The sequence below is a fragment of the Phodopus roborovskii genome, unplaced genomic scaffold (genome assembly GCF_943737965.1).
Source record: "Phodopus roborovskii unplaced genomic scaffold, PHOROB, whole genome shotgun sequence".
Taxonomy (NCBI): Eukaryota; Metazoa; Chordata; class Mammalia; order Rodentia; family Cricetidae; genus Phodopus; species Phodopus roborovskii.
The window spans coordinates 5,796,204-5,820,118 of NW_026126541.1; the positions used below are offsets into that span (position 1 = coordinate 5,796,204).

At 47.0% G+C, this 23,915-nt stretch overlaps 1 protein-coding gene across 1 annotated transcript in view; it reads left to right on the top strand.

Annotated features, from left to right (window-relative positions):
* Window positions 1-21,469, top strand: part of LOC127233519 (guanylate cyclase 2G) — a 40,611-nt gene extending 19,142 nt beyond the window's left edge. The window contains exons 13-21 of the mRNA XM_051200024.1: window positions 2,951-3,119; window positions 4,699-4,854; window positions 9,824-10,001; window positions 11,933-12,073; window positions 13,577-13,769; window positions 16,138-16,312; window positions 17,210-17,308; window positions 19,642-19,733; window positions 21,362-21,469. Of these exons, the coding sequence (XP_051055981.1) occupies window positions 2,951-3,119; window positions 4,699-4,854; window positions 9,824-10,001; window positions 11,933-12,073; window positions 13,577-13,769; window positions 16,138-16,312; window positions 17,210-17,308; window positions 19,642-19,733; window positions 21,362-21,469 (1,311 nt within the window). The remainder of the gene's footprint in view (window positions 1-2,950; window positions 3,120-4,698; window positions 4,855-9,823; window positions 10,002-11,932; window positions 12,074-13,576; window positions 13,770-16,137; window positions 16,313-17,209; window positions 17,309-19,641; window positions 19,734-21,361) is intronic.
* Window positions 21,470-23,915: the final 2,446 nt, after the last annotated feature.

Here is a 23,915-nt window from a genome sequence, read left to right on the forward strand (position 1 = left end):
CTGGTCTCGAACTCACAGAGATCCGCCTGCCCCTGCCTGTTGGGATTAAAGGTGTGTGCCACCAACGCCCAGCTACAGCCTTAAAATTTTGATGAGTATCCGCTAAAGGTTTGTTTTACTCTGGGGCTGTTTGAAGACAGATGAAGCTTTGACTGTCACACTCTGTTCATAAGACACAACTCTTCTCTGGATGTATAGTTGCCAGCATTTCCTCTGTATCAGGTATCAGGTATCAGAGAGAGACTACAAACAAGCCAGTGAGCCCAATTAGAGGGTTGAGTATTTACTTTGGATCTGACTGTAGTCTGAACATGGAAGGCATAGGGGGACCTAGAAATTGGCTTAGAGATTTACATATTGACTCTGTCACATACTGGTCACATGACCATCACCACCCCTGAGACTCAGAACTAAAGACAATATCAGATTCCATCTCTGAAAGTTGATTTGAGAGCTAAAGTACATAAAGTGCTTAGCTCCGTGGCTACCCCATAACAGACTTGTAGTAAATGTGAACTTTTAGTACTATCGTAATTATCAGTATTCTCATTAACCACTCCAGTATGGGTATTAAAAAAACTACACTCTCTTGTTGAAATCTCCCAAGAATTCAATGGAATAATTGTGCTCTGTCTGAATATGGTGCCACAAAATACACTGGAAAGGTAGCTAGTTCAAGTTGAGATAGGTTTCAAATATGAAAGAAATCCACATGCAATTTGAGGGCTCAGTGGGAAAAAAAAACAACCTACAGAATTTTTTATGTTGGTTGAATTTTGCAAAAACAATAACAACAAAAAAAGATATTTAAATGCACCAAATTAAATTCACAGTATTATTAAATTATTTTCACGTGTTTAGCTTTTTTTTTTAAAGACAGCTGCTGAAAACCATTAAAAACACATGTGAGCTGCATTGTGTTTTGGTCAGATGGTGATGTATTAATTAACCATTAGTGGCTGTAGTAATTACTCCATTTCCAAGAGGGTTACAAATGAGGCCTACGAGGTGAACTTACTGGTGAGCGTCACATTGCGAGTGTGGCTGTTTGTCTTTAAAGGCAGTATATCCTCTCATGCTTCCTGCTAAGCACCAGTGAACACAAACAAGGGAGTCAGACTTGAGAGCCCTGGGGGACTTTCCAGAAATTTCCAGTAGAGCAAGTCGTACAAGTCGTGCCTAAGTGCATGGTATCTGCTCGTGAATCATGGACACACTGTAGCTCTGTTTGTTCTCTCACAGTACTGCGTTGTTTCGTTAGGAAGGAAAATAAAAACAAAAGCATGCATGCCACCTTGTGGGGGTGACTGTACCCCCAGAACCCCACCATCCCTGGCATGCTGGTTTTATAAGCGTAATGAGCTCCACTCAAGTCCCCGCCTTCCGGTGAGCACTTAAACCGCTGTCTCCTCATTGTGAGGCAGAGAATGAGTGTTTATGTGAGACTGTGACAAGTCTCCTGCCTGGGGCTAGACCAGCAAGGGCAAAAGACAAATCTCGTGTGTCTGCAAGGTCAGGGAGAGCTCTGGTTTGGGCTCAGGTCTCGTCAGATGGCACACTTGGATCTTAGCCTGCTTGATATGAATGGGGGCTGAGTTTTGCCATCTCAATAGCGAGCGTGCTGCTGAGGCAAAGCAACCCTGTCTCCTGATATAGGGGTGGGGTTAGGATGCATCCACTCTCTGCTATTTCTTTATTGCTGTCAGTATTGGCCCACATTTCCAATGCAATGCTGGCCCTAGGGTTCTGGCTGAAGCAAGGTGGCTTCATTGATTGGGGGAGCCATCGAAACAGTATGTAGTCAGAATTTCCAAGTTCTTGGATTTTTTTTTTTTTTTTTTTTTTTTTGGTACTTCTGTAAAAGCTCTGGGTGTTTTCAGCCAGTATCTCTGAATTGTTCATTTTTGGAATTTTGCTAGGATCTGGCAGAAAAGCAACAAGCTCAGTATAACCAGGTACAAGGTCAGCAGGGAACACGGGAACTAGGGCAGCCTGGGTGTGGTGGGCCCCTCCCACCTGCCTTAGGAAGCAGGCGTCAAAGAGACAAGAACAAATGAGTGTTTCTTTCAAGGGTCCTACAGGATTTTGTTTTTCCGTTCTAAGGACAACGGTCGGTCGGGTGTGAATACAAGCCCCTTGTGCAAACTAACTCATGTCATACTCTTGAATGCTCCTAGAGAGGAGGGTGGCATCGTCGTCAGCTCCCTGACTAGGTATTATTACACCCAGTGAAGCCATCAAGGCTGGTAAGGAAAACAGAACAGAGGAAGACACTTGACCTTTCCCCTTTGACCTTCATCTCATAGCTCCCAGTCTGCCTTGGGAAATTACAAACGCAAAGATCTGTTTCTCTAACCTTGTCTCAAATATAATAGTTTTTCCCTTAACGTTACTCCTTCCTCCCACCGACCTTCCTAAAGTTTTCCCTGCCTTCATCCCAGATGTTCCTTTGAACCCCTCCCTGCCTGTGGAAAGGCTCCAGTCCTCTGGAAAAACACCCTAACCCTCCCTTGGCTGGACCGGTGCATTTCCCGCCTTGATGAGTCACAAGTATCTTCCACACTGAGCACCTGTCTCCCCATTCTGAGTAACCTTTTGCTTCTGGGCCCTAAATACTCAGACTCAGCTTGAGCCACAGGTGCTCTGCTGCTAACACAGGCTCTTAGATCTGAGGCCCAAGCATTGCGTTGGTTTTCTAACTAGCAGCTTCTCCCTCTGCCTGATGGTAGAGCTGAGATTTGAACTCAGATTCTTGACCATGAGGAGAGTCTAATTTTAAAACACGCCTGCCTTCTTACTAAGGACACACAAGCAGTGTTTTCTCCCACTTCTGCCCAGATGGGCTTCATAGACAAGGAGCTGGTGGATTTTCTGGAACAAGCTGGGGTCATCTGTGTGGCTATGAGCAGGCCCTTCCGCTCTGTCTCCATGCTCATCCTCACCCTTGCAGGGTATGCTGTTCCTCCACGGGAGCCCACTGAGGTCTCACGGCAACCTGAAACCTTCCAACTGCCTGGTAGATGGCCGTATGCAAGTGAAGCTGACAGGATTTGGGTTGTGGGAGTTGAAGCATGGCCGCACACACAGGATCTACAACCAGCAGACCACTGACCATTCAGGTAGCCGCCGGCAGATCTTAGACCCACTTGCTCTAGGTTAAGTAGTCAAAGTTTTTGTCTTCCATTTTTGCTTCATGATGCTGCCTTGAAGGGAGACCCATGGGTAGTTTTCCCTTTCCAGATGATGAAGTGAAATTCTTCGGTTCACCCATGGAGAGTGAGAAAAGAAACCACCCTAGGGATGGCATGAATCTATGGCGTGAGGCTTGGGTTAGGAGTCTGGTTTTCATCTAGCCTTAATTGGGTACCTGAAGCTCCCATCGCTCCCCTGTGCTGTCTCCTATATCCCTTCCCATTTTCATCCCATGTTCTCAGTATAGGTGATAAGATCTGCCAGGCTGTCCTAGTTAAGGTTACCATTGCTGTGATAAAACACCGTAACCAACCGTAACCAAAAGCAACTTGGGGAGGAAAGGATTTATTTGGTTTGTACTTTGTCATCAAAGGGAATCAGGTCAGGAACTCAAACAGGGCCGGAGCCTGGAGACAGGAGCGGATGCCAAAGCCGTGGAGAAGAGCTGCTCACTGGCTTGCTCCCCATGGCTTGCTCAACCTTCTTTCTTATAGAATCCAGGACAGTCAGTCCAGGGATGACCTCACTCACAACGAACTGAGCCCTCCACCTTCAATGCTAAGTAAGAAAATGCCCTACAGCCAGATCTGATGGAGACATTTTCTCAGTGAGGTCCCTCCCTTCAGATGACTCTAGCTGTGTCAAGTTGACATAAACTAGCCAGCACACAGGCTGTGTGGTGACGTATTACTTATGATTTTATAAAGATTACCTGAAGGGCCAGAAAAGCAAAGCTAGCCACACTAGCTAGCTGTAGAAGCTAGGCAGTGGTAGCACACACTTTTAACCCCAGGACTCAGGAGACAGGCTCTCCAAGTTCAAGGCCACCCGGGCCTACCAAGAGTGAAGAGTGACAGTGCTCATGCCTTTGAGCCCAGCACTTGGGTTCACACACCATTAATCCCAGCACTAGGGAGCTGGAGACAGGAGAATGTGACTGGGTGGAGACAGGAATGTAAGGAGGAGGAGACAGGAGCTCAGCGCTTTCGCCTGTGGAGACAGGATTGCCATTTCAGCTGAGCAGAAGTGAGAGCTACTGCTCTGGTCTTTAGGCAATTTACTAAATCATAACTAACACATCACCACAGGCTGTTTAAAGATAACCGAGTCCAGGAGTGAGCTGTGTGCTAGGCCAGACATTTTTGAATTTTTTTCTTATAACCCCTTTTCACTCAAATTTTTATGCGACTCCAGGTGTCTAGTTATATACAGTAGGCACACAAATGAAACATTTACTGACTTGAAAATCATAGACAATTAATTTAAAACTATTGTTTGGCTTACATATGTTTATCATTTAATAAATAGAAACAATATGGTATCATGGTACTGGGCTAACTGCGATTAACTTAATTTCTCTGTGGTCTCTCATATGGTTATTGCAAGCTTCCCCAGGGAGGCACTCCTAGGTCAACCTCTTAGGATGCTCTGTCCTCCTATAGCTTCTGCAGCACGGGAGTAATTAGACGTAGCTTTCTCTCAAAATGGCGCTCCGTTGTCTTGCAGAACTCTACTGGACAGCCCCAGAGCTGTTGCGGCTTCAGGAGCTGCCCTGGCCTGGCACCCCGCAAGGAGACGTTTACAGCTTTGCCGTTCTCATGAGGGACTTGATCCACCAGCAGGCCCATGGGCCCTTTGATGACCTTGAGGAGGTTCCTGAGGGTAAAGCTAGAGTGTGCTGCTCACAGGAAAGGGCATAAGGGCTTGTGTGGGGGGAGGGGAGGGGCAGAGGGGTGTTGTGGGAGGGAAATAAGAGATGAAGAGTGTGACGGTAATGAGAATGTACCACCCCACACATACATACATACACACACACTCACATACACACACACACACACACATACATACATACACACACACTCACATACACACACACATACATACACACACACATACATACACACACATATACACACACACTCACATACATACACACACACATACACACACACTCACACACACACTCACACACATACACACTCACACACACATATATACACTCACATACATACACACACATACACACACACTCACACACATACACACTCACATACATACACACACACACTCACACACATATACACACTCACATACATACACACACATACATACACACATATACACACACACACTCACATATACACACACACATACTCACACACACATATACACACTCACATACATACACACACACTCACACACACACTCACACACATACACACTCACATACATATACACACTCACATACATACACACACATACTCACACACACTCACACACACATATACACACTCACATACATACACACACACTCACACACTCTCTCTACACACACTCACACACACATACACACTCACACACACTCTCTCTCACACACACACACACGCACACACTTATGCAAAATTGATAAAAGAACAACAAAAGAGATTGGCCTTTAGGCTACCATCCTCTCCGATGTCTTTCAAAGGCTGAAGTTTCTCTGCGTGTAAGCAAGCAGTTTCTTTTAAACGAGACCCCAGTCTTTAATGAGAGGCGAAATGAAGCTATCTCAAAATGAGGGTAGTCCCAAGAGTAGTAGCTGAAGATGCAGCCAGGCACTCCTGCATTTGGAACCAAGCCAGTGCACACAGGCCACTGTCTGTGTCTGGGTGGAGGCTACCTTCGGTGCCAGAGCCCCACCCCCATCTGCTCTTGGCCACTGGGGTCCGAGTGTGCCAAGAGAAAACTGTGACAGCTGGAGCGCTCCTCACTGTAACAACTGTTGGCTAGTCACACGGGCCTATGCTTTCCCAGATGTGCTCTTGGATCATAGACAAATGGCCATCCATTTGCTTCTCATGCTTCCCGGCAAATAATCCTGGTTTCCTGTGCATAGCAACCCAGTGGTTCTCACACTCTACCGCGAGCTGGAATAACCCACAAGCTTGCTAAGACTCAGAACTGCTGTTCTCCCCTACTCTGGCCCAGGTCTCTGACTGGGTGGATCTGGAGTGAGGCCTGAGACTATGCACTTGCTTCAGGGTCCTGTTAAGGCACATTTGAGAGGAGCAGTCTTGGTCCACCTCATCTTTGGGCCAGCAGCAAGAGTAGCACCTGGAAACTTCATAAGCTCTGGTTAACTGCCCTCCAAACCCGTTCTGGAAATCTGGGAACAGGTCCAGGAGTGTTTACTCAACCTCTCCACCCCAAGCCAGTGTCCTGCCTATTTGCCAGAGACAAAGGATGACTGCTTCAAAGTAGCTAATGCACTGTAGAAATGATGGGACGGAAGCAGCAGGTTGTGTGTTGCTAGGTAACAAGCCACATCCCAGAGGTGTTCTCAGGCTTCATCATCTGATGGTCTCTGCAGGAACTCCTCCCAGCTAAATTCAGGGCAGCACAGAGCACTGTCTTTCATCTTGGCTCCTCAGGCCTTAGCTGTCCCTCAGGTTTGAGTTTTACTTTGGGATATAAAACATAATTGGTTAAAGTCCCCCTCCCCTTTTTTTCCCCTGGAGACAGGGTTTCTCTGTGTGAAAGTTCTAGCTGTCCTGGAACTCACTTTGTAGACCAGGCTGGCCTTACTTACAGAGATCCGCCTGTCTCTGCCGTCCTTCCGAGTGCTGGGATTAAAGGCGTGCACCACCACCGCCCAGCTTAAAGTACATTTTTAAGGAATTGTTTCAGACTATATTTTAGGTATTAAAACATGCACTTAAAGGCATAGTTCACATGCAGTTTTGTTTTGGTTTGGTGTTTGAGCAGAGTCTCCTTGTGCCGCTCTGATTGTCCTGGAGCACACAGACTGGTCCCCAACTTGAAGTAATCCTCCTGCAGGGGTCTCTTCAGTGCTGGGATGTCAAGTGGGCACCACCAACCCAGCCATGCCCATATTTTGTGTTGTATTAGGCCACGCTTTATTCAGATTGCCCGTTTCTCTGTCTCAACGTTCCATCTTGGACACCACACTATGCTCAGAAGCCTTCTTATGCATCACCAGCACCCTCCCCCCTTATGACCTTGACGTTTTTGAGAACTACAGATCAGCTTGGGTTTTTGACGTGTGTCTGATCTGTGTGTACAGCTCTGTGTGTTTTCCTGTGTATCGGTGTACATGTGTACAGGTGCACATGCGTGTGTATACCCGTATGGAAGCTGAGGTTGCCATCTGTAGCTACTCTGAGGTTAGGTGGAGAGCATTGCAGTCTGCGGTCACCCTGAGGACAGGGTCGCCCCTCTCCCGCCCCCCCCCCATTGTCTTAGCCTTGGTAGAGGTGAGAACTCTCTAGCGGTTGACTGCTTTGCTTTTCTGATTTTCAGTTTGAACCCGGTGTCTGTCTTTGGTTTATTGTTGTTTTTGTTGTTGTTGTTGTTGGTGGTGGTGGTGGTGGTGTGTGTGTGTGTGTGTGTGTGTGAGAGAGAGAGAGAGAGAGAGAGAGCCTCGCCTTTAATGACTGAGCCATCTCTCCAGCCCTGTCTCTGGGTTTTTATTATTCATGCTACATTACATATCGAGCCAGGGTCTCTTGCTGAACCCAGAGCTTGCCTTTCTGACTATCCAGGCTAGCTAGCGTTCTTGGGAAAGCCCCTGTCACTCCTTTTCAAGTGCTGGGGTTCTAGGCAGGCCACCACACCCACCTGGCATTTACACATTCAAACTCCAGTCCTTCTTGTATGGCAGATACTTTACCCAGGGAGCCATCTCCCCAGCCCCTGGCCAGGTATTGTAGCGATCACCTCTCACTTGGAACATCTGACATTTTCTTTTTCTCATGGTTATTCTGTGGTCATATGTGTTGGGGGAAGCTTGCTAATATAAATTGGCATTTTTGTGACATTGCAAATTCTTAATGATGTAACCATGAACACAGCTGTCAAAGTTGATGTTGACTCTGGTTACCTGAATGAGATAGCTAGTCCAGTTGATACCCACACTGTGGAGCTCTTGATTTCATCCTTTCATATTGGAAGGAAGTTGCTACGTACAGGCTGTTTTAAATCAAGAATCACTATAGCTATTATATAGATCCCTCTGTAATGGATTGATCTACTTGTTCCCATTTATTTGTGTCTTCAATCGTTAATATCTATCAGTACAGACTCATGAAAATGTTCTGCCTAATGTCCTGTGCGGCTCAGGCGGTTCTATTTCTGGCTGTCCCGTTTCAGGTGGTGGCATGGCCTCTTGGACACATAACTGCTGCTGTGTCTTGTTTCGCTTTCGAGTGGTTTCCTACTTTCTGGCACTAACGATTCTCTAGGTTTGTCTTGCACCCCCCCCACTCAGTACTACATCCCCTGCTCGGCAGGGGACTCTCCCGTCCTAGTGCTCAGCGCTACACGTTCCCCCACTCACTATGGGAACACAGGTCATTCTCCAGGCAGCCCTGGCTTCTTTCTGTAGATGGTGCTACCAGGACAGTAAGGATGCATTATGCTCCTGGAATAAGCTTGCTTCCAGCCTCTCTTCAGTAGATGGGAATGTAGATGTGTATAGTAACCCGTCTGTGCACATATAAGCTAAGCATGAGTTCACGACGATATGGCCAACTTGCCCTCATCACCACTGTGCTTTGCTCCAACCTCCATTGCTTATCTGTAACCTCCCTCTCCAACAGTGTGAAACTGGCTCCTGCTGTCTGTCTGTCTGTCTACTTACTGTTCAGTAACAATACAGGCGCAAGGTGGTTTAAACTCATTAACTGGTCCTCATAAGAAGCAACTAGGACCTAGCTACGGGTAGAAGAATTGTGAATAGCTCTCTTTTTCTTCTTGATTTGTTTCAGACATCATGTGTGTCTGCACCTTCCCCCCCTCCCTTCAGCAAAGTCACACACACAGCACAGTTAAAGCTTTTCCTTACGGCCTGGGTACCACCTCCAGCTTCTCTCACGTCCTGGCTGATAGTTTTAAAAAGCATTGTGTTCATTCCTTAAACCTAACTGCACTATAAACTTCCCTAGGTGTTAGCAAATATTCAATGCCCATGTGACCACCATCGCAATATTAAACAGAATGTGACCCCCTCCCCATTTACCTACGCAACCCTCTCCAAAACTCTGAGCCATCTCCAGACTATAATTTTGCTTTTCTAGACCTCATTAACAAGTCATGCACACACACACCCTTTTCACACCAGCTCCTTTCACTTAGCTGCATGTTCGGTGTTCAATTATGCGGTTGCTGCATAAATTACCTTTATATCCAAGTATCTACGTATTATTCTCAGAATATTTCCTGTTTAAAGGGGGGAAATGGAATTCGTAAACAAATGTTGGTGGGAGCCAATGGAGGAGGAAAGGGGTTTGCAGAATTGGGCCGCTGGGGAGACAGTATCATTTATGCATTAAAAACCACATTCATGAAGCATGGGATACAAATTTGCATGAAGGTCACCCAGAGGAGCTCTACTTTAAAAAGCTTCTGTCTGGAAACTGATAGGTCAGGGGGGTTCTACATTTCCATTGGACCATTTAATTTTCTAGTAGGATCTCGAACAACTATGCACATATCTAGATTGTCCTGGAATTCAAATATGTTGTTTATTTTAAACTCTGTTTTCAAATTGGTGGTTAGCACCACCACTTAGACGGGCAGGTGTTGAGTGACAAAGATAGGTAGCTTGTTTCTCCAAGTCCCAAATGGATTTCAGAAATCATCAGCTGCATCAAAGACCCCAGGGGACCAGTTCCACTGCGACCATCCTTGTCGGAGGATAAAGGTGATGAAAAGATTATCCTCCTGGTGAGGGCATGCTGGGACGAGTCTCCAGAGCAAAGGCCAACCTTCCGTTCCATCAAGAAGGTGTTACAAGAAGCCAGTCCCAGGGGGTAAGCTAACTGTGCAATAGGTTCTTCCTTCTGCTCTTTTAGCCATGGGAACTGAAAAAACTTCATGGTTCTCTCTCTGTCCTTCCCTCTCCTCCCAACCCTTCCCTCCTTATGTTTCTTTGTCTCCCCCTCCTCTCTCCCCCCCTCCTGTCTCTCTCATCCATCGTCTCTTCTGCCCCCTCCTTCCCCCTGTTATCATATCCACTTAATGCCCGCCATTTACACACTGTGTTCTACGCTGGTTAAAGCGGAATGGTTGAGTCTCCATTTACTTTGTGCACACGAGCCAGACACTAAGGTCACTGCTCACCGGGCCCTTCCAGACATCTCTAATCAGTTAAGGCTCTCTTTCCCAGGACTTTTTGACACCGCCTTAGTGTCCTTTTCAACTGTTATCCCAAGGATCATAACTAATATTGGGGGTTGGATTACAGGATAACGATCATTCACCAACTTTAGATTATCACTCATTGGTTTTATTCTACAGAGCTGAGGATCAGATCCAGGGCCTGGGCTAAGCAAGGGGACACTGAGCTAACTCCCAACCTTATAGTTTGCAACTGACTTTGGGTTAAGCTTGCCTCTCAAATCCATTTTCTCAAAAGCAGCTTCCTACAAAGTAGGCTGATAGAATAACTTCTAAAAAACAAAACTGTATTTATGTGGAAGTGTGTGTGGCTTCCTAAGTTTATGTGAACCAGTGATTGTAAGTGTCCATGGATGCGTGACATTGGTGTCCAGTTCCCTGGAACTGGAGTTATAGGCAGTTGTGAGCTGCCCCGTGGGTACTGAGAGCCAAACCTGGGTCCTCTGCAAGAGCAGGAAGAGTTATTAATTAGTGAGCCTCCCCAGCCCCATTATATCTCCTTTCCCTTTCCTTTTTTCCTTCCTGTTCTTTCCTCCCTTTCTCTCTTTCTGCTTTTTCTTTTTCTTTCTCTCCCTCTCTTCTTTCTTTCCTTCCTTTTTCCTTCCTCCTTCCCTCCCTCCCTCCCTCCCTCCCTCCCTCCCTCTCTCCCTCCCTCCCTTTGAGACAAGTTCTTACTCTGCAGCCCTGCCTGGCTTGGAACTTGCCACATGGACTGAGCTGAGAAGTTTGTCTGCATTTGCCTCCCCAGTTGGCCTGATGGTATAATACAGTGAAAGTTTAATTCCCCAGAGGCAGCTTGAGGAAGCAGAGAGAGCCCTGTCCTGAACGTGTCTACTTCTAATTGGCCCATTTAACGTGGCATTCTTAACATAACAACTGGTGTTATTTTCCAGGTTATAATAGTATTTTTTAATTTCTAATTTTTATATTATTTTAATTGCTATATGAAATATTGATACTAATTATACTAATCAAATAAACTACGATGTTTCAAAATATGCATTCTTTGTCTTATGGTCCCAACATTAAGACAAACTTATTTCCTGCCTGAGTCTGAGTCTCTTCTCATCTGGAAGGTGAAGGATTAGGTGACCTCTTAGGGACATTCTGAGATGGAATCTACACAGGGTCCATAGCGAGCAATCTGAGAAATGTCCTGTTCCACAATCTGCACTTCTTCACTTTGTTATAACTGTGGTATGGAGCATGCTGGGAAGTGAGGAGAAGCCGTCAAAGGCCACTGCGGATTGTTGGCTGGCCACAAGATTCACCCCTAGGCATTTTAGACACATTAGCTCCTGGAATCCCCAGAAAACAATGGTAGGGTGCGTTTTTTTTTTTTTTTTTTCTTCAGATGAGTGAACCGAGGCTCAGAAGACTAAAAGACGCCCCTTCAGCTGGGGGCCAGGCGTGGTACAGTCTCGTGGTGGGGCTTGGCCTCTGCTGTCCTCAAGTAGCACACCTGACAATGAGTGTTTTTCTGGCCATGTGTTGGGGTGTGTCTCCCCTGTGGTCCCGTGGTTCCTGGAAGAGGATGCTAACATTTGCACTTTTGTTTTTAAAGCCGTGTAAACCTCTTGGATAGCATGATGGGCAAGCTGGAAATGTACGCCCGTCACCTGGAGGCAGTGGTGGAGGAGCGGACCTGCCAGCTGGCCGCAGAGAAGAGGAAGGTGGAGAGACTCCTGTCCACCATGTTGCCCAGGTATTCGGGAGCAATGGTGGGCAGGCAAAGGACAACCCGAGGAAGAGGACACGTGTATTTCCGTTGTTCTTTTTCTAAAAGAGTGCCAAGCTTTGTGAAAGGGACCCAAGCAGGGGGAGGATACTGGGTGGTAGGTGGGGAGGAGGGAGGGAGAGAGGGAGGGGTAGAGGGAGAGAGGGATGGAAGGAGAGGAGGAGAGGGAGGGGGAGAGATATGTATGGATGCAAAAGTTGGCAAACTGGCCCACCTTGTTCATGAAAATACAGGCAAACCAACCCAAGCCACAGGAATGGAAGCTATAGTGTAGTTTATGTGGAAGGTAGTGAATGCAGCAATAGGATATAGCCACTAGATGGCAGTCTAGTTGCATATCTAACCCCTAAGCAACAACATGAGCCTGAAATTTTTGCTTAGTTCAAAAAGTGCCCGTAGCATCAATATTCAAAACTCACTTTTTCCATCTGCACATTCTTTGAACACTAGGAAAAAACATTTGCTATCAAAACTCTTGTACACTTGAATGTCAACGAAAAAGTGGGAGGGGGAACAGTTATTTTGAGATAGGGTCTCAATATGTAACCCTGGCTGCCTTGGAACTTATTGTGAGGGTAAGGTTCTCTTTGAACTCACAGAGATTCATCTTGCCCTGTCTCCCAGGTGCGGGGATTAAAGGCATGGGCCATCGTATCTGTCTAGAGCAGTGGTTCTCACCCTGTGGGCTATGACCCCCTTGGCAACCTCTATTTTCAAAAATATTTACATTATTATTCACAACAGGAGCAACATTTACAGTTATGAAGTAGCAAAGAAAATAATTGCTGGTTGGGGGTCATCACGACATAAGGAGCTGCATTAGGAAGGTTGAGGACCACCTCATGGGGTGCACTCATTAACACACCAAGTCTTTACCATCAAACTCCACATGCGATGATAGGAAGGAACAAGATGTTTTCAGTGAGAAATATCTTTAATGAAGCCATTTCTGTGACCTGTGCCTGACCTCCCTCCTCTCCTGCAATTTACAGCCACCACTTAAAATATCTCTCTAGAGAAAATGCAAGTGGATAAATGCATGTCATGACAATCCCTCTATGAAGCATCCATCTAGTTATTCTTTGTCAATAAAAACTGGGAGTCAGATATCGGTGCAAGAACCTGAACGATCAGAGACATGGCAGCTGCCAGTGACCCCGGCTCTTATGTTGCTCTGTCCAACAGATCCTCTCTCAGCCCTGCCTTACTACTTCCTGTCTCCTATCTGTCCTCAGTCCTCCAAAAGCTCTATGGCTAATTTTGGTCATCTACTGGCTAGCTCTCTCCTCTGACCCCAAGAAAGCTTTAGTGTAGAATATAATCAAAAATATCACAAACACCTCTAGGTGGTGAATTTAATAAGTAAAATCCCAGCCTACCAAAGCCAGAGGGTCTGTAGAAGGGTTGCCTTTGCCGTGGAATCGGAACCAAGCGTGAGTTGGCTGAGAGCTGTCATTTCTGTGGTTGCAGCTTCGTTGGAGAGCAGCTCATAGCTGGAAAGTCTGTAGAACCAGAACATTTTGAGTCTGTCACCATCTTTTTCTCTGACATCGTGGGATTCACAAAACTGTGCTCTCTCAGCTCTCCCTTGCAAGTGGTGAAGCTCCTCAACGACCTGTATAGTGTGTTTGATCACACGATACAAAGCCATGATGTGTACAAGGTGAGTCGAGACTTGTACAGACTCCTATCCACTGTCTCTGGGCTGACTGAGGGCAGACCATACCTCGGCCAATCTCAGTTCACGGCACTAGAGACTCCATGTTTTATTTCTGTTTGTCTTCTTGGGAAGGGGCTTGATTAGTCCCAGATGTACATGCTTGTTCAGAGTCACCGTGTGGGGACCGCAGATGACTCAGTCACTGAAATGATGGTCTTGTAAGCTGGAAGACTTGAATTTGATCCCCACAACCCATGTGAAAAATATGCAGGGCTTCATGGTACAAAGTTCTCGGCCCTGGGGAGACAGTCAGGTAGATTTCTGGGATTCACTGGTCACCCATCTTAATTGGTGAGTTCTAGGCCAGTGAGAGACCTTGTCTCAAAAACCAAGGTGGGAAGCACCTGAGAAATGACAATTGAGGTTTTCTCTGGCTGCCATCTACATGAACATATTCTCCCTCTCCCTCTGCCTCTGCCTCTCCCTCTCGTTCTCTCTCTCCCTCTGTCTCTCTCTCTCTCTCACACACACACACACCATTGCTACCATTATTCTCTATCTCTGCCCATTATTTTAATCTCACAGTAAACATGTTTGTCAAGAGGCATTGGCCAGTACTAAACGTGTGTCCTTCAGATCCCAGGAAGCCTGTAGCTGCCCCCTGTACATCTGTGAATCTCACTTCTGTGTTTGCAAAATCCTTAGCAATCCAGGGCGAAGATAGAGTCTTCACATTTAGACTGCCGTGCTGAGGCTAAGGGGAGATGACAGCTTTGACCCCCATGGTGCTGCTGAAGGGCACATAGACATGGCCCCCAGAGTGCGAAAGGAGGCAGAGGAAGAGAGCAAAAAGCAGCGATGGTGTGTGTGTGTGTGTGTGTGTGTGTGTGTGTGTGTGTGTGTGTGGCGGTACTGATGCTGGTCTGTGGTCAGATCACAGTGATGCTGTGTGTGTGTGTGGGTATGGTGGTACTGATGCTGGTCTGTGGGTCAGATCACAGTGATGCTGTGTGTGTGTGTGTGGGGGGGGGGCGGTACTGATGCTGGTCTGTGGTCAGATCATAGTGATGCTGTGTGTGTGTGTGTGTGTGTGTGTGTGTGTGTGTGTGTGTGTGGCGGTACTGATGCTGGTCTGTGGTCAGATCATAGTGATGCTGTGTGTGTGTGTGTGTGTGTGTGGCGGTACTGATGCTGGTCTGTGGTCAGATCACAGTGATGCTGTGACTGTGTGTGTGTGTGTGTGCGTGTGTGTGTGTGTGTTTGTGTGTGTGTGTGTGTGGCGGTACTGATGCTGGTCTGTGGGTCAGACCACCGTTAGGGAAGTACTGTGTTCCTGGGCCTCTGTATACTTGCTAGGCAGCCACAACAGAACCACCCCGCCCATGACCCCAGAACCCTGCCTCTGCCTCTGTCAATGTTGAGGACAGAGAGGGACTGAGACAGTTTGGGGGCAGTGTGGCGTATCCCTGAGTGACAGATACTGAGTGGGCATCCCCTACCACTCCTCACAAGGGATGATGGCACAGAGAGCCTCTGAGACCTGATCACCAACCCTGCTGTACCCAGGGGGTGCCCCCTGGTTTATGTTTGTGAAGGTTGATCTCAGGATGGGAAATGTGGCCTCGAACAGGGTTAGACTTGTTGGGTAGTTGACTTATTTTGGGGTCACCAGGAGAGAAGTGTTCCTACAGGCAGACATTTTCCTACTACCTGACGAATATAGTGGTCTTCTGCACCATCTCTGGGGTCTGCAAAAGGCAGAAATCTTGGGCTTTAGTTTTAGTCTTCTGTTACTTCTATGCCAGTAAGGGCTCTGGACTCTGGTTTTATTAGGGGACTGGTGGAGGGGGGTACAGATCAGTGATACAAATATGTATGTGTGTGTGTGTGTATGTGTGTGTGTGTGTGTGTGAGAGAGAGAGAGAGAGAGAGAGAGAGAGAGAGAGAGAGAGAGCATTGTGAATGCTGTGTGAACATTTCCAAGGCCTTGTGTAACATGAGAGCGTTTCGGGTTGACTAATATGGACTCTGCTTGAGAGATCCAGTCTGTCCTCCAGGATTTACCCAACTTATATATGGCTAATTTGTTCTGACCTTGCACTAGGGAAATATGGCACCAGGGTTATCAGGTCTACAGATGCAAGCAGCGGCTACAGGGAGGAGGGATGGCTTGGGCAGGAGCCAGGGCAAGAATAGACACTGGGAGAAATGCTCGACCCAGGTGGAGTGGACATCAGTGAGAACCGAGCTTTGGCGAATGGGGCCTCAGGGGAGGAGAGGGCTGGGAAGAGGGGTCTCGTCTAACCCATCTCCTCATTTTCCCATGCCTCCCTCTTGGGAAACTAAGGACACTTTGTTGCGTCATTTCCAGGTTGAAACCATCGGAGATGCATACATGGTGGCCAGTGGGGTCCCCATCCGCAATGGAGCTCAACATGCAGATGAGATTGCCACCATGTCCTTGCATTTGCTTAGTGCCACCACCCACTTTCAGATTGGGCACATGCCCGAGGAGAGACTCAAGCTCCGGATAGGACTGCACACAGGTAGATAAAACCAGTGGCAGGTGGCAGACGGTGGGAGCGTGACCGCAGGGGGCTCTGGACTTGAGCCCTGTGTCTGAGGCTTTTAGGAACACAGTCATTAAAGGGCTATGGTGCCCCCACAGGGGACCACAGAATGCACGTGTATTTCCAATTGAAGTGATGCCTGAGAATAAGGATACATAGAAAGCAGATGTTTAAAACACACACACACACACACACACACACACACACACACACACCGGGGCAGGCGGAGTATGGGAGCCAACAGTGGTCCACATTTCCTCCTTTTTCCTTTTAGATTGCTTTGGTACATTCTCTTTTTGTCAAACTCATGGGCTTGTGACTTGCAGATGAATGATCCCTACTTGGCTCAATAGTCTTTTATTGCTTTTTTGAAAAAAAAAAATGAGAGATTCTTGCAGCTGGGAGTCACAGCTGAAGTTCGCCATAAGTTTGTGATCTTCTTGCCTCAACCTCCCTAAAGATACAGGCAGATACTTGTCTCGATGCCCCTCTGAGAAAATGCTTCATATTTTTCCTTTGCATGAGTCCTCCGCCCAAATCATGTAGCCATGGTCCTCCTATCCAACTGGAAGCAAACCCGATTTCCAGCCAGAATTTATTCCTCAAGTTCATGCTGCTTGGGGGGGGGGGGTTGCTTACCTCTGCAGTTCATGAATAATGCGGATAAGGTTCAGCCGCTGATTTCTACAAGAAGTGTGTGTGTCCTATAGATGCTTTACGGGCACTCTACGATGCGCATTGTCCAGCATTGCCCCAAGAGGATTCTTCAGTAAACACTTGTTGAATCAGTTTCCTGTATGGACTTGATGGCCAGTGTGGAGCCCAGCCTTGGGGAATGCAGGCCGTTAGACCCTTCTATTGTTTCCCCCTTAGGTCCGGTGGTGGCTGGTGTGGTGGGAATCACCATGCCCAGATACTGTCTGTTTGGAGATACTGTGAACATGGCATCCAGAATGGAAAGCAGCAGTTTGCGTGGGTATCATTCGCATCACTCTGCAAGCACAGCATCCCTGTCCCCTCTTATCTTTAACCACTGGGTATTTTTAGGAACTCATTTGCATTTTGTCTCTTGTTTTCCATCTGGAAGATAAGATCATTATTCCTGGGAGACAACCTGAACCACCAGCTGTGTAGACAGCTTCCCGCCCCCCCTGTGTGCTCCGTGGAGCTACATAAACACACATGGGTTCCTCCTTTTAAACCTCTCTCTCTCTGTGTGTGTGTGTGTGTAGGGGGCAGATGTCAGGTATTTACCACTGTTCACCTTATTTTGGGAGACAGGGTCTCTTACTGAAGCTGAAGCTCACTGATAGATGAGTCGGGGGGCCAGTGAACTCTCAGAATGGACCTATTTCTGCTCCCCAACACCGGGGCTATAGTCATGCACAACACCCAGCTCATATATGGGTGCTGGGGATCCAAACTCAGGTCCTCAAGCCTACATGACAAGCACTTGACCCGCAGAGCTATCCATCCCTGTAGCCTTTCTTCCCATTTTTTTCAGGGTCTTCAAATAATTTTATTGAAATTGAACAAATGAGTTCAGTTTTCCTGTGCTGGGGACCACCCTCCCCAAGCCATTTCCCACAGTCTAGAAGCCCAGAGCTTCCACAAATAAGGGGAAACATTTTAAAGCCATCTCTATATAGAAATCAGACTCTGTCCCAACATTATCATAGTCTAGACTATTTACAAACCTTCACATTTTAATTCCTCCTTTTATATGCTTTCCCCCCTTCTTTTGACCCTTACCAAGGAGCTCCAGTACTTTCCCTTAACTGACCCTGAAGGGGTAAAGATACTGTAAGGGAAGGGGCGATGAAACCCTCATAGCTACTGGCAGCATCACCACTGGGGGATGGGCAGCCCCTCCCCCACAGCTGGGGATGGGTGGGACTGTACAAAGACAAGGGGGGTTAGACAGAATATGTGGTTTGGGGCAAGCCAGCATGCATAGCCTGTCCTGGCCCCGGCCTGCACCCTCTCAGCTTGGAGGAGGGCAAGTAGCTGAAATCATAGAGACCAGTCCAGCCCTGGGTGAAAGCAGGAGCCTCCCACACTGGGTCCCATTCTTATCTAACGGCCAGTCAACTGTCCGTGTTAGAGGCTGTCTTGCCATTCTTAACAGACTGCACACAATGAAAGCATGTAACAAAAGCACAAATTGGAAAGGTTTTTTTCTGTAGGCCTAGACATTAAATATTTTAGTTTTCAGTGTCAGTTGCAACTACTTAATTCTGATGTTGTAGTTCAAGAGTAGATTGAGAAACATGTGAATGTATAGCAAGACCCTGTTCCAATAAACCTTTATTTGCAAACACAAATAGTGTGTAACTTGCCCTGGCGGTGCAGAGGAAATCTGTGACCAGGACTTTAGGAAGCACCATATTTGTGTGTGTTTTCTAGTAATTTTATTGAACCAGCTGTTATTTGAAATATATGGCATATATGTCAAGCTATTGTTCAGTTGAAATATGGAAAAACAATCCTCAGTGGTGGAAGTTTCAAATGGTTTAGGTTTCCATTGTTCTGAATGTACTGATTTCTCATACTGTATAAACACACAGTTATTCCATTGCCCAAGTCAACCACCCAACTTTAAAGCACAGATTTGACCTATTAGCTTGTGAAGGAGTGGCTAGAGTAAATGTGGAAGCTGGCTGGTAGCTCCGCTCCCAAACTCTTTTTGCAAACACCTTTGGTTATGGTAACATTTTCAGTAGTATGTCTTCCGTTCATTTCAGGAAGTTTGAGAAACTCAGTGAGCCTCTGCCAACTTGTAGAATGAGCCAGTTCTCTTTGTCCCTAAACCAAACACGAAGAAGCATCCATCAGTATCCAATGCCTATGTGGTTAAGAGTCCCAAATTATGTGGCCCAGACACTGGGTATTACTTGTGCTTTACATTTATCTACCTTCCTGCCTGTCTGTCTGTCTATTATCTATCTATCTATCTATCTTCTATCTATCATCTATCTATATTCTAGTTAAGATCTGTCTGTATATCTCTATCTATCTATCTCTATCATCTGTCTGTATCTATCTATATCTGTCTGTCTGTCATCTAGCTGGCCTAGAACTTATGGTGTAGTTAAAATTGGTCTTGAGCTCCAGATCCCCTGTCCATGCTTCCTGTGGGCTGGGATTATGTTACCCAGCTCTGTTTTGGTTTCATGAGAAGTTCTGGAGAGGAAAGAATGAGAGAGTAGGGTTAGTCCCCTCTTCAAAGAAGCCCTCACATCCTGACTCCTGTCAGACTCCTCAAGTGACCTGATGTTAACTAGGCAAGGCCTGGTTTCTGGCAGCTTTCCGGATCCATGTTTCTCAGAGCACCGCAGAAGCTCTTCTTGCAGCAGGAGGGTACCATCTGCAAAAGAGAGGCACCATTTCAGTCAAGGTAAGGCCAGGTTGACTGCGTTTCACTTCTCTGGTTTGTGTCCTTGATGGACATGTTGAAGAATTGTGGGACATGAGTGAATCTCTGTACAGAGGAGCAGGGAGCCGTCTGGGGGCTCTCTAGAGGCTTTTGTAACTGCTGGGTCTGCCTCCTGAGGAGAAGGCTTAGACCCCTCAGTGGTCAGATATGGATTTCCAATAGAAAATGCCTTTGCTATGACTCCTGAGGGATGCCGTTTCTGTCACCAAATAGTTTGTCAGCCTCCACTTGGACACTACAGTGGAGTTCCTCAACAAAGACACAAAAGTCTCTTTTGTAGACGGAGTTTTCCCATCCAGGCAGCTGCTTCCAAATAAGCACTCTGAGGCTTATGTTAATTGTAAATGCTCAGTCAATAGCTCGGGCTTATTACTAACTAGCTCTTACATTTTAAGTTAACCCATATTCTTTATCTATGCTCTGCCATGAGCTGGTACCTTCTTTCAATACAGCATGATCATAGTCCACTCCCTCTGTGCATGCCAGTGACTCTTCTGACTCTGCCCTTCCTCATACCATCATCCTCAGTTTGGCTCGCCCGCCTAACTCTATCCTGTTCAGCTATTGGCCAGTCAGCTTGTTTAGTAAAACCAATCACAGAAACATATATTCACACAGTGCAAAGGAATACTCCACAGCACTTTCTCCTTTGTGTCCCTTCCCCTGGGACCAACATGTCCATATCCAGACTGAAGGGACAGAAATCTATTGGTTGGCCTCGGAGATAACAGGACCTCATTTCTCTGTAATACAAAAACCAAAACAAAACAAAAAACAAACAAACAAAAAAACCCACACTCTACCGTTTTCTTTGTGTTCTGCATCCTGGCCTGTCACCGAGAAATGACTGGATGGCGCATTCTCGTCACCCCCATTCAGACTTCCCTTTCCTGGGGTGGGGGAGGAGAGGAAAACAGCTGCTCCTCTGGAGATGTCCTCAGTGTCCTCTTGGAGATGTACACACAGCGCCAGTGGTGGTCACTGTGACACCGTCCGTTTGCGTAGAGTGGGAACCTAGAGAAAGAGGCGTGAGGGCCTAGTTTCATTCCCTGGTACTGGGAACCTAGAGAAAGAGGCGTGAGGGCCTAGTTTCATTCCCTGGTACTGGGAACCTAGAGAAAGAGGCGTGAGGGCCTAGTTTCATTCCCTGGTACTGGGAACCTAGAGAAAGAGGCGTGAGGGCCTAGTTTCATTCCCTGGTAATGCCAAAGGCAGGCGCTGACAAGTGAGTAGTAATGTCAGCTCCCCGGTACCAGCACACCGTATCCCTCGCAGGTGGAAAGAGGACCTTTTGCAAGCAGTGTGGTAGAACCTTCTTGGGATGATGTCCCCTCCTCACTGGGGATCTGACTGGAGGACTTGGGTGTGCATGTGGAAAATGGGCGTGGTTGTAATGTTGAGCTTGCAGATTCTATGTGTGTATGCATGTGACGTGCTTTCCTTGGCAGTCAAGTCACACGAGGAATTCAGATTTTATTTTTAAGATTGGGGAGTGGACAATGAACTGCCATGCAGTCATGAGCAAGCCAGACCCAGCCTGGCTTCCATGTCAGCTGCCCACCAGACAGACCCTCCTTCACTTCCCACAGGGCAAGGGAGAACAGACCACCTTCTGGTTGAAAGGCAAAGATGGCTGCACTGTCCTGCTCCCCGAGTTTACTGAGGAGGAGGAAGCTACAGTTCCAGAGGTCTCTTGAGGCGGGTAGGTTCTTTCCAGATGTTTGTGGAGCCCCACTAATGCCTGTGGGGATCCTTTTGGGGAAATGCACCCAATATCCGTCCATCTGAAGAGGCGTAGCTCTGGGGCACTGAATCAATCTCCCACTAGGGGGCACTGTCTAACTGGTTTTCCCTCCTGCTTCAAACATTGCTCCTAGAGTGCCACCTAGTGCGGCCCTGGCAGAGGTGGATGTAGGGTACTCATTTCCTGGAATAGTTGGCCAAGGGGCCGCATGCATTTGCTTAGAAGGAGCTAGGAACCCCAAATGGAAAGCCCCCACCATGAGCTCAAGACAGAAACTGTCCCGTGCCAGGCCGGTACGGGAAGACGGATGCATTGTGAGCTAGATGACCAGGTTCTCAACTCTGTGAGGGCAATGGGTAATATTCTGCCCACAATTTATTGCCTATTGCTCCTACACACCATGCAACAGCTCTTGAAGCCAAGATTTGAATTTACCTGGAACTTTCCATTCGTTTATGCACAGAGTAGTTTAACGAATTCAGATGTGGAAGGCGAGCGTGCCTGGTCCTGTGATAACTATTTTCTCTTTTGAACACACACACACAATAAGTTCTGCGTTGAATTGTTTGGGGATTATTTTAAGTGAGCTACGTTGTTCTTCGTTACAACACTTCTTTCTTGGAGCCTTATACCTCCCCAGCCCATGTGGTTGCTAGGGAATGCAGAGACCGTTTGGATTAAATCCTGGTTTGCTGTTGAAATTCCCAAAAGAAGAAGTGAGACCATATAGGCTTTCTTTGTTGCTGGTGTCTACGGTGGACACATTTTTGAGTACCTTTTGATTTATTGGGGTGCTTGCATTCCAATATTTACAAAAACACCCCCTTTAATTCTTCAGAGCCATTGAAAGCCTTCCTGGTATTAGCCACCCTCCCAACCCTTGAAGCAGTCCTACCCACTGTAATTTGTGTCTTCCCAGAGGTGCATGACTGATTTCTCTTGCCCTTAGAGACTTCCTCTCCTTGGCAGAGTTCTGGCAAGAGGCTCTGCTTCCCCACAAAGCCCTCACAGCAAGGACTGGCCATCTTAGACTGCTGCTTGGGAGGAAGGAAGGCAGAAGGTATTTACGCTGGGGAGCTTCTCCCTTCTACTGCAGCATGGAGACAATGGACAGAGTGCATCTTCTCCGGCTTCCTACCTTGTTCCCTTGTTGAGCATCATGGCTTCTTTTCCTAAACACTTTGCTCCATCATGAAAGAAAACAAATCTTAATCTCTTGTGTGCTTCTTAGATTGATAGGCCAGGCCCTTTACACATCCATCCATCTATTCACCCACCACCCATCCATTCAACCATCTAACCATGCATCCATCCATCCACTGATCCATATATCTGTCCATTCATCTATCCATTCATCCATCCACTCATGCATCCATCCACCCACCCACCCACCCACCCATCCACCCACCCACCCATCCACCCACCCATCCATCCACCCACCCATCCATCCACCCACCCACCCACCCACCCACCCACCCACCCACCCATCCACCCACCCACCCATCCATCCACCCACCCATCCACCCATCCACCCACCCACCCACCCATCCACCCACCCACTCATCCATCCACCCATTCACCCACCCACCCACCCATCCACCCACCCATCCATCCACCCACCCACCCATCCATCCACCCACCCACCCATCCATCCATCCACCCATCCAAGAATTTCATGAACTCAAGGACCATGTGTAAAGTTTTTACTCTGCTAGCTGCCATGCTTGGAGTTTATTCTCTTATGAGAATATGAACTTTCATCTTTATCTTATAGCTTAGTTGGAAGGAGACATTTTTTAACACACAGGGATACAACATTAGGGACCAGTGGAGCTATGAACAAAAAATAGAGTAATCAAATAATCTAATGTCATTATAGTAAAGTGGCATTAGAAAATGTTATTCAATTTCAGAGCGGGTTCGAGTGAGGTCATTGTCTATTATTGCTCCATATTTGTATTTGTATCAATGAGATATGTTTGCTTCTAACCCTAGCTCATCTACTTACCTAATCGTATATTAAAGACTTGGTTAAATCTGTCTTCATTTAATATCTTAGCATAAACACTTGATATCTAGACATTCACATGGACACAAAACACACACATGAACTCAGGCACCTAATGCACACCTATATTCATACATACACACCCACGCACATAATATACTAGGTGCATTTCTATATATATACACAAGAGAAAGGAGAGAGGAGGGGAGAAGGGGGAGAGAAAAGGAATGAGTATAGATACCATAGTTAGGAAATTTTATAAATCTGTATCTAATGGTGTGTGTGTGTGGGGGGGTGCGTGTGTGGGTGGGTGGGTGGATGGGTGGGTGGATGGATGGGTGGGTGGGTGGGTGGGTGGATGGGTGGGTGGATGGATGGGTGGGTGGGTGGG